Here is a 17031-nt window from a genome sequence, read left to right as displayed (position 1 = left end):
CCTAAATCAAGTCCTCTGTATTATCAAGTATATGCAGGCAACAACTTCTCAAGAATGCAGCTACTTAAATCCCAGGCAAATCAGTTTCATCAGCCCCTTGCACCGTCTATACTTCAAAAGCACAATCTGTCATAGGGAAAATCTTGAAGCTCTTCCCACTTAAGGGCCTTCATCCACAGTGTCCAAAGCAAGAAAGCAATACAGAACTGCATCTAGTTTTTCCACTTCTAATCACAGTTTTTTCTCTGCTAAACTGAATGTCTCCATAGTCTCACAGAAAATGCTGTATATAAACCTTTGAGAGCAGTAACTACTGAGAAATTATAAAGCTTTCTCTTCAGAGTGTCTCTTTTCAATTACTGCTCAAAAATATAAAAGCAACAGCTCTCCCCCTCTCCTGAAAAACCCAAACGTATGCACACAAAACCTTACCAGGAAACAAGCATTAAATCCTCCTCATTTTAGTATTAGTTCCAATATCAGCATCACCATAAGCCCTATGCCCTGATCAGATAATTTCTTTTATTCAACCCTACAGCAGCTGGAAGATGATGAAACTAAAAGGAACAAAAAAATTCTAGGAGGAATTTAAACGCAATAATTGGGAGTTAAAATCTAATCTCCGCTAACTGCCTGCTGTGAAAAACAACCATAAATATTTGCAACCATTTCTTTCCAAACCAAAAAGCAATCCCAGCACATAGGAGCATCTGAGAGTGAAGCCCTCAGGTACAAACCCACACTGAATATGCTCATTACTGAAACTTCAAAAGCAAACAATAATTTCCCATAAAAGGCTAGAATGGCCAACAACCACCCAATATTTAACTACCAAGCCCAATTATCACCAAATAAAACTGTATAACCTAAACACACAACTATAACAGAGTCAAAGGCATAAACACACAACCTTGGTTTACACTGTTGAAAAATTTGACGGGGTTTGTTCCCTGCTGGGGTCTCAGATGCCACCTTTGGGCTTCACTGCTAGCATGATGCTCCTGCAAAAGTCTGAAAAGGTAGAAACATCTCTGGACTTCTTAATGAATTAACACATTTCAGAAATAAGAAAACCTATACAAAACAATAAAGAAAGTCCATAGGATAAGAAAAGGGAACGAAGCGAGGTCTGCTTGTTGCGGCAACAAGGAAGAAAGGGCAACTGGGTCAAACCCTTTCTTTATACTACTGATCTGAACAACTACTGCTTTTTGAAACAACTTGAAGAGGGGAAGCAGAGATGAACCTGCAGCACCACTTCTCAAGAGAGGTCCCTGAGTGAGCGACTTGGTGCTCAAGGACTAACAGTGTTCCCTGAAAGCCAGCAATACATTGTTTCCCGTTACAGGTAGCTCTGGCTTCAGCTGAAGACAAAATCTGGTGGTTTTATTAAGAAAAAGAAAACCAAACATGACTCCTAGGTCACTACGTGCCTAACAAGCAAACCGATACAGCCTCAGATAACAAATTTTAGCACCAATTCCTTTTGCACTGGTTAAAGACGTGACACTGGAAGGACAAGCACTGTCCAAGCCAAAATGAACAGCATATGTAGTAGTATTCAGTGGCAAATTAGACCCACCGCTACCATCATCCTTTAAACTTCTTCTATGCAAGACAATTAGTTCTTCATTGACATGCCTGAAGAAGCCACTAAGTCAAGCAAAACACCCACAAACAGCTTTAAGATCTGGGCTTAAAGCTATAAAACCTCAGAACATTACTTACAGGTCACACGCTCATATGGAACATTAACATTTGGAGGAAAATACAGATGACTAAAGATGACTGCACATATGTTGGCTCCTGATTTTTACTCATGAGGTATAGAATAAGCTGGAACCCAGAAGGTAAATCAAAACACACAGCAAAGCTACAGGCAAGCGTGTAAATGAACTGAAGCTGCCTTGCAGAAGCTACCCAAAATGACGTCTAAATCATAGAAGCTAAATTGCTAGCACCTCTTCTACTTAAAATGTCTCAGTTCTAGCTCATTTGAAATGAACTTTTGCTTTTCCTGAAGACAATTTCTATATTGCTAATTTTTTATTAGCCTACATCTCTGCCCTCCTGAAATTTAATACCTCCTTCTGTTGCTACATGTTTGAAATTTTAAGTCTTCTCTTGTCAAAATACATTTTAATCTGGTTTTTCTTCTATAGCATTTTGGGATGTACAGGGCAACACTAAATTTTTCAGAGATGCATCTATTCATCATCATGGCCTGCCTCATACAATTTGATGCACAAAGTGCTGAAACCAGGTAGAATACTTCTCAGTCCACCATAGAGACCTGAGATTGATACAAGCTCTCATTTTATACTGTAAGTTTCCTCTAAAGTCCTCTGCAGAAAAGTGAATTTCCATTCTTTGTCTGCAAACCAATAAAGGAAGAAAGTTTTTCTGTTGTTGTCTACTGCTTAATTTCTATATTACAAAGCATTCTGACCTTCAAGCTCTGAATTTCCAAGTTTTAGAAAAGGTCTATCTTCCTACCATGTAGCCAGGAAAGAGTTCTCTTGAATGAAACTACCATTATTCAGTTAATTCTGGAGTACTGAAAATGCCTTTTTTTAAGTGGCAGGAGTTCTGTTCAGGGGAAAGTATAAAAACTATCTTTCAAATTTCAAGTACTGCAAGACTGTTAGCGGTGCCAAAACGACAAGTTAATTTCAAATACTGTGTGTAATTAAACAAAACTCAAAAGTACAAGGCAAAAGGATTTGATCTACATGGTGAATGGTTTTCAAACTTCTACTGTGGAAGAGTCTGCACAGTTTGATCTGAAATGGGACTAACAAAAAAGAGAAATTACGCCATTCAGTGGCCGTGAATTTTAGAACCGATTTCCTGATACTTATCAAGGCTGTTTTTCAATAGTGAGACTCTGTCACTACACAAATATATATAGTCAGTGTTGTGTTTTGAGAAACATAAAGACCATTCTGTCAAAAATGAGATCACAAATTCTAAAAGCAGAATTTTATGAGGGACTGCTTGAATTTAGCAAGCTGAAGCTCTCTACTCTATCATAATCATTATGACAGTTTTACAATGAAGATGAAGTTTATTTGCCACCAACATTAGCAGGACAAATTTATTTATAACAAATGGTTTAAAATGTACTGATAAAAATGCCTATTGATACTGTCAGAGCTGCTTGCAATTTGACAGATCAAATCTTATTTTCATTCTTAAACCCCATGAAGGAATGGTATCACCAACTTGCATTCTGTAGTGAGCAAATTGATTAATCCCCCTCTATAGAAATCTCAACTCTTGATTACACCTATCAGACGTTAAGCAGCATTATTCTAGAGTGACAACACTTGACAAATTCCCAAACCATTTTTCTCAGCCTTTGTGGCCCTGCTAGCTTGTATTAACCCTGATGAAAAATTAATTTTCCTTATCTTCTGCTAAACCCCAAAATCCAAATCCGCCAAACTGGCAACTCTTTCTGTAAAGGTATTATGAAAACCTCTAAAAGATTAATTGCATGTCTTCAGGTGACATTAAATTAATTTCTGTACTCATGACAGACATTTGATACTCCGTACTGAGAGGACAGATAACATTGTCAGGATACACAGAAGGACAGTGGTGCAGTGTCCCAGGGCAGCCTCTTATGAATTCTCCTTTCGATAAGGCCATACTTCACTGTCATTGGCACTGTTAGTGATCTTGCAGCCCATAGACCTCACTGCACAGGTTTCTATTAACTACGACAATGCTGTGTCTATCCATGTAATCTTTATAAAGCTAATTCAAAATCACCCAATAGTAAAGGGATGCGCATGCTGGATAAAGCACTTAAAGGAAATAAACTCTGGTTGATTTGTGTAAAAATAACACTGAGAAGCGAAATGTTTTCACCTTTTCTCAGATGCACTGTAACTCAAAATTCTCTGTAACGTGATGAAGGCTTAAATCTTGCAGGGAAATCTCAATCCAAAAATGTCTTGTAATTGATTTCCTTTAAGAAAGGAGAAACCCTTCATCTGTTACCGTTTAAGTCAATATTTCTAGAATGAGTACCTCTACAGTATCACAGTAGTCACGAGGGGGAAAAAACCATCCTTTAGGTTACTAAATTCATCTTCACTTCAAGGCTAAGAGAAATTACTATTCATCAGCTACATGGGTTTTCATACGTAAACTTATATTTTACTGATACTATGACTGACTATAGTAAAAAAGACAGACATCTACACAGACAACTGTGATCCCCATGTAACGAAGAGAAAAAACTAGTAAAGCAAAAACCACGTAGAGCAAGAAAGACTATCATTTAATATAGATGAGTATTTCCTCACTACAATTGTCAGAAACGTGTATTAAAGGCAAAACCCTAATAATTAGCTCTTTCTCTTCAACCGGTACTCCAAATGCTTTACCACTTTGATATAGCCAGTTGACAGACTGGGGACTTTGGAACAGGAGGTCTAATCACTTGCCGAATATCCCACAACCAAATGACATGACCCAGCACTGTTTCTGAAGAGTTGAAGATCTGTTTTCAATCTGTCAAATGCCAGTAAGAAACACCTGGAGACCTTTTTTTAAAGGCCTTTTAAGACATTTAAAAGTCTTTTTTTCAGTTCAAGAATAGCAGTATTTAAAAAACCTGCTCTCCAGCCAGGCTAGAATACACCACTCTATCAATAGACAACTCATCGTTAACAACTGTTTTAAGGCATACTAATGGTACGGTTTTGACTCAAAGTACACACAGAAATAAGCTACATCAGACTACAGAAGTGGTAGAACCACCAAAGCATTCCCCATTCACAGCAGAAGAAAGACACATCTGGTGCTGGCCAGTGAATTATGGGTTATTTTATCCAGCCTAAAACTTTTGCATGGGGCAAGCTTACCTCAAACAACAACACCCAGACTAAGCAACAAATAAATAAAATACAGAAACAGTTCCCTTCCTGTGATAAAAAGACACTGCTAAGCTGCTTCAGCGAGCCATGATGTGATGACTATCTTCTCTTCTGTGCCTAATGGTGTATGAAAAGTCAGAACAGCAAAAAAGAAAATGTCTTGTAAAAAAAGCAGCTAATCCCATTTAATCCCATGTACTAACAGAATTCTTACCTTAAGTATCTCCTCATCTGCCCGAGAGGAGAACTAAGGCACGGAGAAGAACTGGTCAAAGAGATGTTGGAGAATCCTAGGCATACCTGTGCTACACTGGTTTCACCAGGAGTGATGGACACAGTTGATCAGATGTCAAATCATGACTGCCTGTTTTCTCTAGTACAACCACCCACCAGTTCATTATGAAAAAAATATAAATTCTGTGTCAAAGCTACAGCAAAATCAAGGTTCTGGACTGGATATGTGTAATACTTGCAGAAGTACCTTCATTTTTATGTTGCTGTCTGCAAAATACCTGATGTAGATGTCAATAAACATGGTTTTGAGCAGTTTCCTGGTTCCGTTTTCAGTTGCCAGTCTCAGGGATAACTTTTTGTACAGAGAATTTTAGTGAAGACTGGACATGCAGAGAAATCACCAACAGGAAAAGCTCTTGTTGGAAAATATCAGCAATTCAAAACTTCTGACAGCCCAAAGCTCCTTAAGTAGCACTTCTCAGCTGGACACGAGCTGTAGCACAGAAAGCCAGTACAACGTCCCTTCTTGTGTCATGTCTAGTTTTTCTAGTTCCTGTTCCTTGAAGCTTAAAACTAACGGCAAGTCAAATCTCTCTGGTGTGTTGCCCTAAACTCCTCATACAGTCTTGACATGGACAACCCATATTACCTCCCTCCCCAACCACTTACAGTGTCAGGATTCTCCCAACTCAGAGCCACACCTCTGTACTAAACATCTAAGTCTAGGTCAAACCTGAAATACCATTTAACAAAGGCATTTGTAACTTCAATTTAAATTGGACAAATCTGCATGTTTCCCCCCCAAGTTGAGATCACATTCAATTAGTTTTCATTTGAAAATAGGCTCTTTTTGTAATGCACTTTAAAGGTGTTGCAGTTGCCTTTAGTCATTTCCTATCAGGAAACTGGGTTACTAGTTACTCTGTAACACCAACGTCATATCAATATGAATTTTGCACTGTAACACGATGGCAGAAAAACTCTCCTTTGAGACTTAACAAGAGTGACAAGCAATACCAAATGCCTTGCTTTCAGGGTGTTCAGGAGGAAGCAGCACACTTCTTCAATATACAATTTAAAAGTCTCCTGAGGAAAAGGAAAAAACCTGTTCTGCAGTCTACAACAGGAAATACTTTATTGCACTTCAGTTCAAAGATATCCACAGCAAAGTTAAATTCAATTGAGGTAGATATCTCTTCCCCCTTTTGAGGATTTTATTACACACCCATAAAAAGTACTATCTATGTCTGGTTTGGTTGTCATCTTAAGTCCCCCTAGTTGCTAATGTGTCCACACATGCCCTTGTATTTCATTTTCCCAGTAACCAAATATTCCCCAAACAGCAAAACACAGACCACCTCACTACCCTCAAGCCATGAAATATTCTGTCTCTATAGGGACCATCCTCACTGGAGGTCTGGGAGGAGAGGGTTTATTGCTCATTTTCAAATGTTTCATGAAAATATTATGTCTTTTTCATAATCAGAATACAACAGGGTTCCCTAACGTCCTTTTTTATCCATATTTTGGGGGCGTTGTGGTTTGGGTTTGTTTTTTTTTAGGTGGAGTTAAGAAATTTATGTCCATTTGTGAAATAATTCCAGAGTCAAATCTTGCAGGTTATGGCAGGCAGAGTCCTTTTTCAACAGCATTTACATTACTACTGCTTCAAAGGTCTTGCCCATTTTGACACTCTCTAAATGACAAACATGATATCTAGGCATTCAGATATCATGTTTCTGCAGCTTCTTCAGTCTGCTGCTGGTAGAATACAGACATTATCCATGCCTCCTTCAAATAGTGGGATAGGAATAAACCACAATGTCATTCTCCTGCTTCTTAAAAAGTAATAGTATGGTATGTAGCGAGAGGTCCTGTGCTGTTTCTCACAACTGGTAGAGCTGCAGAGCTGGATGAAGGGCTACCTCAAGAATCTGTCATGCAAATGCCAAAAATCTTAGTGTTTGTAATTCCTGACATATTTAGATGAAAGGCGCTATAGAGCTTTCAAGTCAAATATTTTTAATTAAAAACTTGAACATACACATGCTAGTAGAAACAAGTACAAACATTAAGCAAAGTTGGTCGATAAGGTTACATTATCAAACAACAATCATCTCAGTCAGTATCTTTTTCCATATTTAGAACTCCACATTCATCTCTTGCGCTTCTCAGTTACTCTAAATCTGTATAAAGTTGTCTATCTTCCATTCCAATTCCTCCTTCTTTTTTTTTTTTTTTTTTTACACAATCCAAGGACATTTTTTGTGACAGGCTTTTCAAACGAACGAACTTGCCAAATCTTTCTTCAGATGAAGCATCATCTCAGGTTTTCAGGAATTACGATCACTAATAAGAGGGAACACTGAGATATTTATGTATTTTTATATATGTGTGTGTGTGTATATATATATATATCTGAAAAAGCCCATTGTGCAGCTTTCCACAGAGACAAAGATTGGTGTGTTCTTGGTGCAGCATAAACCCCAGCATTTTCAGGCCTTTGGGACACACATCTCTGAGCATGGCAGGCTATTTTCTGGCTAGAGAGAAATCACCCAACAATAATATAAGATGACTGAATGATACAGAGATTTTAAGATACTACCATTTCCCACAGAACCTCCAACTAAATAAAAAATATGTTCAGCACTTATTTCATATGATCTTAAGACATTTAAGGTTGTAGCTGGTACAAACCTGTTCTTCCAGGACTAAAGACACTTCTAATACATTGGCTTAACAAATTCAATTGCATTTGGTACCAAACTATTTACTGTCAGACTGATCACAGAGAGTCCAAAGACCACCAGCCAGAAACAGCCAAGGACAAGGGAGGGGGGGAAGTGAGCGGCAGCTTGTTGCTTAGTTGCTGTCTGACGTTAAATCACCACAGTGTTAGAAAACAAGAGGGAGTGAGGGATATTAGGGCTCAGAAGCATTTAAGAGATCTTTTAAAAGAGACACAGCCACAAAGACAGATATAAATTCTTTCCCATGTCTCTTGAAGTATAATACAAATAGTCATAGATTCAAAATTGCAGCAAGAAAATGCGGTTTGGTCACTAAGAGAATTCTCCTAAATGTACATGTTAGACACTGGAATAGATGGCCAAATAAATGTCCAATAACGAAATCTCAGAAAAAGGTTGGACAAATCTGTCAGGAATGCTACAGAGTTCATCTCCTCTTTCAAGACAGAATAAATTATTTCTACGGTCCTTTCACCCCTATTTTTTATAATTTTATGATCACATTTTTAAGTGATTTATTAGGGTGTTTCTTCCCAACAAGCACTCTACAATCTCACTGAATTTACTCTTACGGGTATCTTTAGGATTGACTTCAGGCTCCTCACCAAGCCAGGCAAATCTCAGATGTAATAAAATATACTAGTATGCATACACAGCAAATACAGTGAACTCCTCTGTCTGGAAAGGATGGCTCTGAAGACATGCCACATAAAGCAGACTAGATCCATCAAAAGACATTTGGGCCTCTATGAAAACAAAACCTCAAACCTCAAAATTCTTCTGGTAAACACTAAGCACTGCCTCATTTTGCAGGAACATAACATTTGAAGGAGTAATTAAAATGGAAAACTATTCACTGTACTGCCATTCCTGCATAAATTACAGGAATATTAGAAAGGGATGGGCCTATCAGTGTTGGTGGGGGGGCACGGGAGACAGGATTTGTTTAAAAAAAAGCATCAACAGACAAAATCATTAATGACAGTACCTAATGCATCATCTTGATATGCAGACTTAGTCTGACATACAGGAAATGCTGAATCATTTTCACTTCCCTTTTCTTTAAGTATAAGAAGCCATAAATTAAGGCATCTTACGCATCAGGTAAACTGGACAAATTAAAATATATTTCTTGGAATTTAATTAGTAACTCTTACAATTCCATAAAAATACTTAAAAAGAAAAATTGTCTCAAGAGACAATATTGTGGAAACAGATGAAAGGCCATTTTACCTTCTTAAGTAACAGGGAATACTTCTACCTGGAGGTCAGAGATCCTCAGTAGTACTGCAGTGCCCAGCAACACAAATAAACAGTTAGAAGCTTAGACTGGGAAAGATATTGCCCTCAAGAGAAGAAACCATTCTGTTCTGACAGTATTTGTATACCATAAACCTCACCAATACACCAAGTACATCTCCTTAACTGTTAAGCAAAAAAACTTCACCAGCAACACAACACCATTTAATACTGGTTCTATGGATGGTCCTACTAAATTTGTAACAGTCCTTGCTACCAGCTCCTGTTTCAGGTCAATTTGGTCTAGATTGAGGCCAGACCCGTACTAACTCTATCAGCTGCTTCAACTGACAGTTCTACTATGGTGCTACACCACAGCTGGCAGGGTGGAAAAGAAGGGACTTTTCCAAGTCTTTACCAACATGAATCAAGAGAGCTTTGAAAAGGAAATGCATTGTGTCTAATGGCAAGCCATCTCGCTCATACATAGGTATTCAAAACATCTCTGCACAAAAGAGCTGTAGTAAGGAAAAAGGGTACAAATGATTAGACTGAGAGAAACTGCAGGATCAAGTCAGTGCATATAGATAAGAGATACCAGCCATCCCTTTGGCCAAAGGCAGAGAATTAGAGGAAGCACTATTACATGCTAAGGAGAATGGCTAGGAAAAATGAGATTTGGCCTTTCCTTTACATTTAGGGTTGAGGCAAGAGTTGTGAAAATAAATAAAGCATGTGACAGGACTAAACACTAGAAGGGGAAAATAAATGGGATCTGTGATCTTTATAGTATTCAGAGTCCAAGCAGCTTTTAATTCTTCTTTAAAATCCTGTCAAAATACACAAGATTGCCCCCCCGCCGCTCATTTTTTTCTTTTTCCAAACAAAGTCATAGATTCAGCTTGTCACTAACTCATTAAAAATCAATCAACTATCTTGATCAGCGTTAAACAGCTCACTACAACGCTTGCTTTTATTCTTCCACATTTGGAAGGAAAACTTAAAATGTCTGTGGCAATATGAAAAAAAGTAACAAAGGCTACACGTAAAGAACCTGCTTTACCTTGCTAAAACCTCGGTATCTGAAAGTTAAGTAAGACAGAGCAAATCTGCTTCTGTATACAATGAAAGAGGGGTTACACATGCATTTAATGAAGCTAATCACTCTTGCTTACCATGAGACTTATCTGAAACAAATCATTTATGGTTTTCTGAAATAGAGCATTATGATAAAAACTATTCCATTGTGAATGCTACTGTGGGCACTGATAACCATTTTTTATGAAGAGCTGTATACAGTGGTGACTGGCATTGTTTTGTTTCACCACATAATAAAAGAAGTTGTGCATGATTGCTTTATTCAATTATTCATGAATAAAAAACCTGTCATACCTCTTGCAGACCACTGGGATTCCTGCAGACATATTTAAATATAAATATTTTTAGCCCAACAGAATCAATTCCTTTCAACTTGTACTTCATTCTTCTGTACTTAAGTTATCATGTCTGAGGAATTAGACATCCTCCAAGTCAGGTTGTTGTCAGCTCTATGTAGTCAACAAGGCCCTTTATGTTAATGTTTTGAAAGACCACATGGTCATTATTACAATTTTAAGTGTATTTAAGTTTTCTGAGCTGTAGAAAACATTTATAAAAAGTACTTAAGACTTCGACATTTCGACTTCCTCCCCTTTTCTACAGAGTAAAGCCTAGCTTCCAAGGCCTTGTTCAGTCCCTGTTAACACACTGTTCACTTCATTGAAGACTTACAGCAGTTCTGCAAGTTTCCCTAACTAATGCTCTGAATAATTTAAGAAGCATTCTTCCAAAAAAACACCTCCAATGTACCACAGCATTAAACCACATCACATTCTTCTTTCTTCCTCAGCATAAACCCAAGGACAGATTTCACCCTGATAGGATCTCGCTATGTCGCCTCATCTCAGTTTCTTCAGAGCCCTAACAAATTAACTTGTCTTTTCATTTAAGACAGAAGAAATTTGGTCAACATAGTTTCTGACCAAAGCCCCAGATCTTAAATATGTACACTGCCATCAAGACCAGCATTGTGAGTCCTCCACAACACCGGTGCTCAAGGGACATTCTGCAGATAATAGACCCCTCATCAAAAGATAAGGAAATCTCATTTAGATGCAGAAGTGAAATGGTAAGGTTTTAAACCCAGCCTCTAACAGAAGACTTCCCCCTCCAATATACTGCTTAAATTAGTTCCACAACACGCTTGCCAAGAAAATAAAAACAGTCTTCCCTTGAGTACAGAAACCACACTAACACCAGCATCTGCACACAACTAAAATTTTGTGGCTTCAACTACCAAGCAGAGCTTTTTAACCAAACCTTAAGAACAGCCACCCAAACCCTTTTCTCTGACCAGTTATCAGACCTGAAGCAAAAGGAGCTCAGTTGAGAGTCTTTCAGGCTCAAATTACTACTTAAAGGAGTATTATTTCAGTGATAACTGCCTGGCAGTAAAGTGTTAGAAGAAACATTAATTTCTGAATAACTGCTAATAACTTACAGTTCTGAAAATATAAAATACGGACCATTAGGTTTGCTAAACCTGCTACTTCCCTTGTCAGCTTAGGCCCACTTTTTATTTCGGGATTACACAGAATGAAACACACAAAAACAAACCATGGCAACACACACACATGAGATGAGCCTTGGAAACTTACCCCTCCTGACAACTTAATCACCCTGACTTTGCTGCCGACATGGGGCCCATCTCCACTACCACTGTTTGTCCGCTGCATGACAGTCCTTTTCACACCAGGTTTCAGTTCCTGGGGCCTTGCTTGTACCGAAGCCACTCGAGCAGTCTGTGTCGTGGGCAGCGATGCTGCAGCAGGCTTTGTCTGCAATACTTTCTGCGGCGCCTGAGGCGGACTCGGAGGTACTGTTCTAGTCTGCCTCAGCTGCTTCACTGGTTTCATCTGCTGTCCTTGATACTGCATATTCGCCCCGACCTGTGGGAAATCTGTGGGTTTGGGTTGGATATTTGGAACTACCGTATCTTGCTTTTTAACAAGGAGTCTGTTTTTCACATTTTGCCTGGTCTGTAAGCCGGAGTGGGGTATGTAAGGGCTGCCATTGGTGGGGAACTCGGAGGAGTCATCCTCCTGCTGCATGTAGGACTGCTGCGTAGACGGTTGCTGCTGCTGCTGCTGCTGCGCAAGTCTTTCAAGCAATTCTCTCTTTCTAGCACCAGCCTGCTGCTGCCGTCTCAGTTCCTTTTGTTTCAGAATTTCTTCTCTTAGACGCTTCTGCTCTTCTATCTTCAAACGATACAATCTAGTTTCTTCATCTTCATCTGGATACTACAAAGGAAAATGCAAATGAATTTATAAAATTCTGAACAAATGCCTAGCTTGGCCAAAACAACATGAAATTGTTGTTTCAGATGTTGTAAAGCCATAACTCTCCGAAGAGCTTTTTAAATTATCCCCGATACCAAACTAAGGCGATTAGTGGAGTATATCTGCTGGTAAGGTTTATTTGCTATTCATTACAGACAAACAGGTCAAATCTGGTTTAGGACTTAGATATATTACTTCCTAGACAGAAAAGCTTTAATACCAGTTGAAAAATCTTATCAGAATACTAAAAAAAAAAAAAAAAAAAAGAAAAAAAAGAAGTTTTACAAATTGGAACTCATTTAGAAGTTTCGAAAACCAATTAAACTATTAATATAATTCAAGATATCAAAATATGTTTCAAATGGAAAGTAACAATACGAAGGCAACCCACTGTCACACAGGTTTTATCTTGCTCTTTTCTGACAAAGTAACAAAAGGTAGGGTGGTAAATGACCTGAAAGGCCCTGATTAGAACTATTGATTTTTCTCACTGAATTTTCAGCCTGATCTCAAACTCATTTGTCACACAATAATTGGTTATAATGAACAGCACAAGTCAATCTCTCTGACCTTGAACTCATGCACTCTCTTCAGAATCAAAATGTTGCCAAATGCAGTGTTGGAATATTAATGGTATATAGAGAATGCCTTTAATATTCCAGCCCTGGGCCCTTCTGAAAGTATTACACACCATCAAATAACCTTTCTAAAGATTCTTCAACTTTGGCAGAATGGGTTCTTATGAAAAGCTGTATAAAAATGGACAAGAGTCAAGGAAATGCAGATTCTCATCATCCTGGAAAAGAAATCAAATTGCTCTTGTGATACAATCACATGCATTTTTCAAAATTACAAAGCATACTTTTTCATTATATTATTTTTTTCTTTTCAACCATTTGAAATACTAAGTTAGAGATTTGTAGACACCGCTTACAAATGGTAATGAGCACAGCATTCTGCTCAAGATATACTAATCACCCCTAACAAAAACAGGCTCTCAAAGTAACAATACTTTGCATGTTGGTAAATCACAACATAAATAATGCTAAAATGTTTCTCAAAAACTGGGAATCCGTGATAAACAGTTATTTACCTTGCAGCAATTGTGTGCAAACTTTTTTCAACAAAAATGCCATTTTTTTTAACATATACAACCCAAATGTGCAACATTTTTGTTTAGGGTTGGTTTTTTTTTGTTTTGTTTGTTTGTTTGTTTGCTTGTTTGTTTAATTCAAGTGCTTTTATTCCTGGTATGCCCCAGAATCCTCCCCAACCCAAGGGAAGAAAAAGCAGAACAGATTCAACCATAAAGCTGGTCCACAGATATAAAAGCCCAGTAGAGTCATCTATGTACTTAAAGAATCCAGATGCACAAATCCTGAACGCTTGTTTCCTTCAGCAGTAACTGCTTCTTCCCTGAGCATGTATTGATAGGGATTATTCTCACAGCTACTAAAATATAGCTGTATGTCTCACACTAGAAGTCCAGCCTAAACAATGTAAGTAAGACTTCAACAAAACTGGATTTGTAAAATTTGTATTTATTTACTTTTTGAATATGGGCTATAGTTCAGGAATGAGGTCTAACACTGGCCTTTTTTTTAAGAATGCTTCACATACCAAAAGGTTCTGATCTTCCTCTGTACTTCTTGGACTACGATAGTGGTGATTAATGACTAATCACTGTAACAACTAGATTACAGGTCTTTGTTGATAGATGGCAACAGGAATGTACTTCTACAGGAGGAAACTAAAATATTTCATTTTATATTGAAAACTGGAGATGCTGGATTGTAGTTTTTTTTTTAAAAAAAATACGACCTTTATGAAATACAGTAAAAGGATAAGACCCTTAAATATAGTTTGCATAGGACGAAAAAATACAGGTAAGCTCCAGATAGGAAGGGGATGCGCTGTTATGCAGATCCTGATGCAATGAATAAAATTTTCAGTCATTTTCAGAGACAGTATCTCAATTATTGAAATTGTCCAAACAGAAAACTTGTTTCACTTAATAAATTAGTTTATTCACTTGCTTTGCTTTAGATCAGAATATTCTACATTTTATCTAAACAAGTTTGATGGATGCCAGTGAGCCAGTACCAAATTTACCTTTGGAGGTAGCAGCGTATTTTTTTTTCCCCTGTATGTTCAGTTGAGAGTGTCAATACCAGTATGAGTCTGCATGAGACCAGCTCTTCTATCAGCTGTCCTTTATTATCAGGGACTTGTCTGCTCATTTTATCATCTAACAAGTTCTGAAGGCCTTGGAAGTTGTATACCACGATGTGGTAAGTTGAAAAGGCTAACTCAATGGTTACATTTAGCATCACAAAGATGTGTACTTTGTGGCACTCTGAGTCTTGCCAGCAGACAAGGAATGAACATCCTGAGGGACTCTGACCAATTTGTCCATGCAGGACGGACAGATACACCAATTTCAACTACACTAGCATTAAACACAAAAGACAACTGACAAACACATATTAAATTAGATGAATGCTTAGTAGAATCTTCAGGCAACTTGATCTCAAATATAATCTGAAATTTTCCTTTCAGAATCTCAACTCCATACTTAGGAAATTAGTAATGATCCTATGAAGTCCATCCCTTCTTAAAGGGTCAGCTTTGAAATCAAGGGTCAAGAGTTCTGAGGTTATATGACAACTACAGATCAGCCTGTTAATGGGCTATAGGTAGACCTATATCCTTCAACTTCATAAGCAAGTTGCTACTACTGTTAAGTTCTCAGTAAAATACCCTTGGAGCTAGAGAAAGGCCCAACAATATAAAGGCCCTGTGATGATTAACAAAATAGTTGCATTAGGAGTCAGGTTTAATTGAAATTAGTTGTGCAATGACCCAACAGTACAGATTCAGAATGGCAGCAAACTCCTTACTAGGATGAAAACAGGGGCAGATAAATCCTTTGCTGCTCAGCTTTAAGAGTACCTTATATATACTAAACTATAGAGCGTGGATGTGTATATATATATATGACCTATAGCATATATAAATTATCTACAGTATTTAATAAGGAGCTTCATCATACAGAACAGGCAAGACAGTGTATCAGGTCAAGTCGGAAACAGTACACTATGCCTATTTCTAGTGATTTTCATCCGATTAGTTCAATAAGCCCAGTACAGTTTCCTCCAACAAGTAGCCCTGCCCAAAAAAAAAAAAAAAAAAAAAAAGCAAGCATTTTGCCCAGAGAAAGTAGACATCCTTCAAAGTTGCCCTAAAGTTCACAGCTCATGTTTGGAAGTTTGCTGCCAAAAGCAGCATTATCTGCAGGTGAAGAAGCAGAAAAACTTAAAGCAATCTTTTTCTTGACAAACAATTGATGCTTCACTGTTTTCCTGTAGAAAACTCCACAACGTGAAGAAATGGTACATTGTATACAGCTCCTCCTTTTACAGGAGGCTACAGAGTACAAAGGGTCAGAGATGCAAATCATTTCCCTTGGTTTTGTGGAGGTGGGGTTGTTTTGTTGAGTTTTGGGAGTTTTTTGTTTTTTTGGGGGGGAGGTTGGTGTTTTGTTGGTTTTTTTAAGCAGCGATTCTCATCCATCTTGGAACAGTTCTTGAACACAATGTATTTCACTGTGGTTTAAAGGGAACACTGAGCCTTAGCTATAGGTTTTTCTTCTGCCTTAAGGTCCAAAGCAGCTTTGATGGAAAGTGCCAAAGGAAAATGTTACAGGCTGCTTTTCTGAGTCTAGCTGAAGAGCAGCAGTAAGAGAAGCAGCAGTCCTACGTCATTCTCCAGGAGAACATAGAATGCCACTGTTGACTGAGCTAAAGACAGCAAAGACATGCTCTAAAACAAGGGATTAAACTTTCTACTGAAATGTAAGTCCTAGTATCAGTAACTTGCTTTCCATATAGTTAATTAAAAAACAAAACGCACACCTTTTCAGAAGTCTGCAGGCTTATTACTAGTTAATAGAACTAAATGCAGAGTGATAAGAACCAGATACTGTAAGTGTTCTGGTTTGCTATCAAGGAACAAAAAAGGAATCATGCAACCAAGCTCACTTGTGTCCCTCAGAAGAATGGGTGCAAGGACAAAGCACTCAAAACGGTTTTATCTGTAGCATAAACACAAACCTATTCAGCAGGTTTAATCTTTTTTTTTTTTTCAGTTGTCATGCTAGAAACAAAAGAGGCTAGAATACCTTGTCCAAAAATTCATGACAAGTATTCATAAAAGGTAAGGCCAGATCCAAACGGCATCATTTGGCACTTGTGTTCAAAACCACAAAACATCTTAAATAAAGGCACCCACATACACATCACAAACTTCACACTGCTGATAACATCAGCTCCCGAACCCTAGGAAGGTATGAATCATCCTACAAAACACAGGTACTGTACATCTTGGACAAAGAGGAAGTGAATTAAGAACAAGGTTACAAGTTACTCTGAGAAGTACATTGCCCTCTTGTGATCTTCCAACTGGAAAAAGACTGTGATAAGAAGAACTTTCGAAGCACAAGACAGGAGGCACCATCATTAAAATTTTGAAATCAAGCCT

The 17031-nt window shown here is 37.9% G+C and overlaps 1 protein-coding gene across 5 annotated transcripts in view; it reads right to left on the bottom strand.

Moving 5' to 3' along the window:
- RBM33 (RNA binding motif protein 33) overlaps window positions 1–17031 on the bottom strand; it is a 105947-nt gene that overhangs the window by 20535 nt on the left and 68381 nt on the right. For 4 of the 5 annotated variants that reach the window (XM_075045354.1, XM_075045345.1, XM_075045373.1 and 1 more), the window contains exon 15: window positions 11812–12453. In XM_075045354.1, the coding sequence (XP_074901455.1) occupies window positions 11812–12453 (642 nt within the window). Of the gene's footprint in view, window positions 1–7346; window positions 7667–11811; window positions 12454–17031 lie in introns of those variants that run through there. The other variant, XM_075045382.1, reaches the window with a different exon arrangement.

Source organism: Buteo buteo, chromosome 2, assembly GCF_964188355.1.
Source record: "Buteo buteo chromosome 2, bButBut1.hap1.1, whole genome shotgun sequence".
Lineage (NCBI taxonomy): Eukaryota > Metazoa > Chordata > Aves > Accipitriformes > Accipitridae > Buteo > Buteo buteo.
Note: the sequence above shows the minus strand (reverse complement) of the source record. Positions and strands in the feature narration are given on the sequence as shown.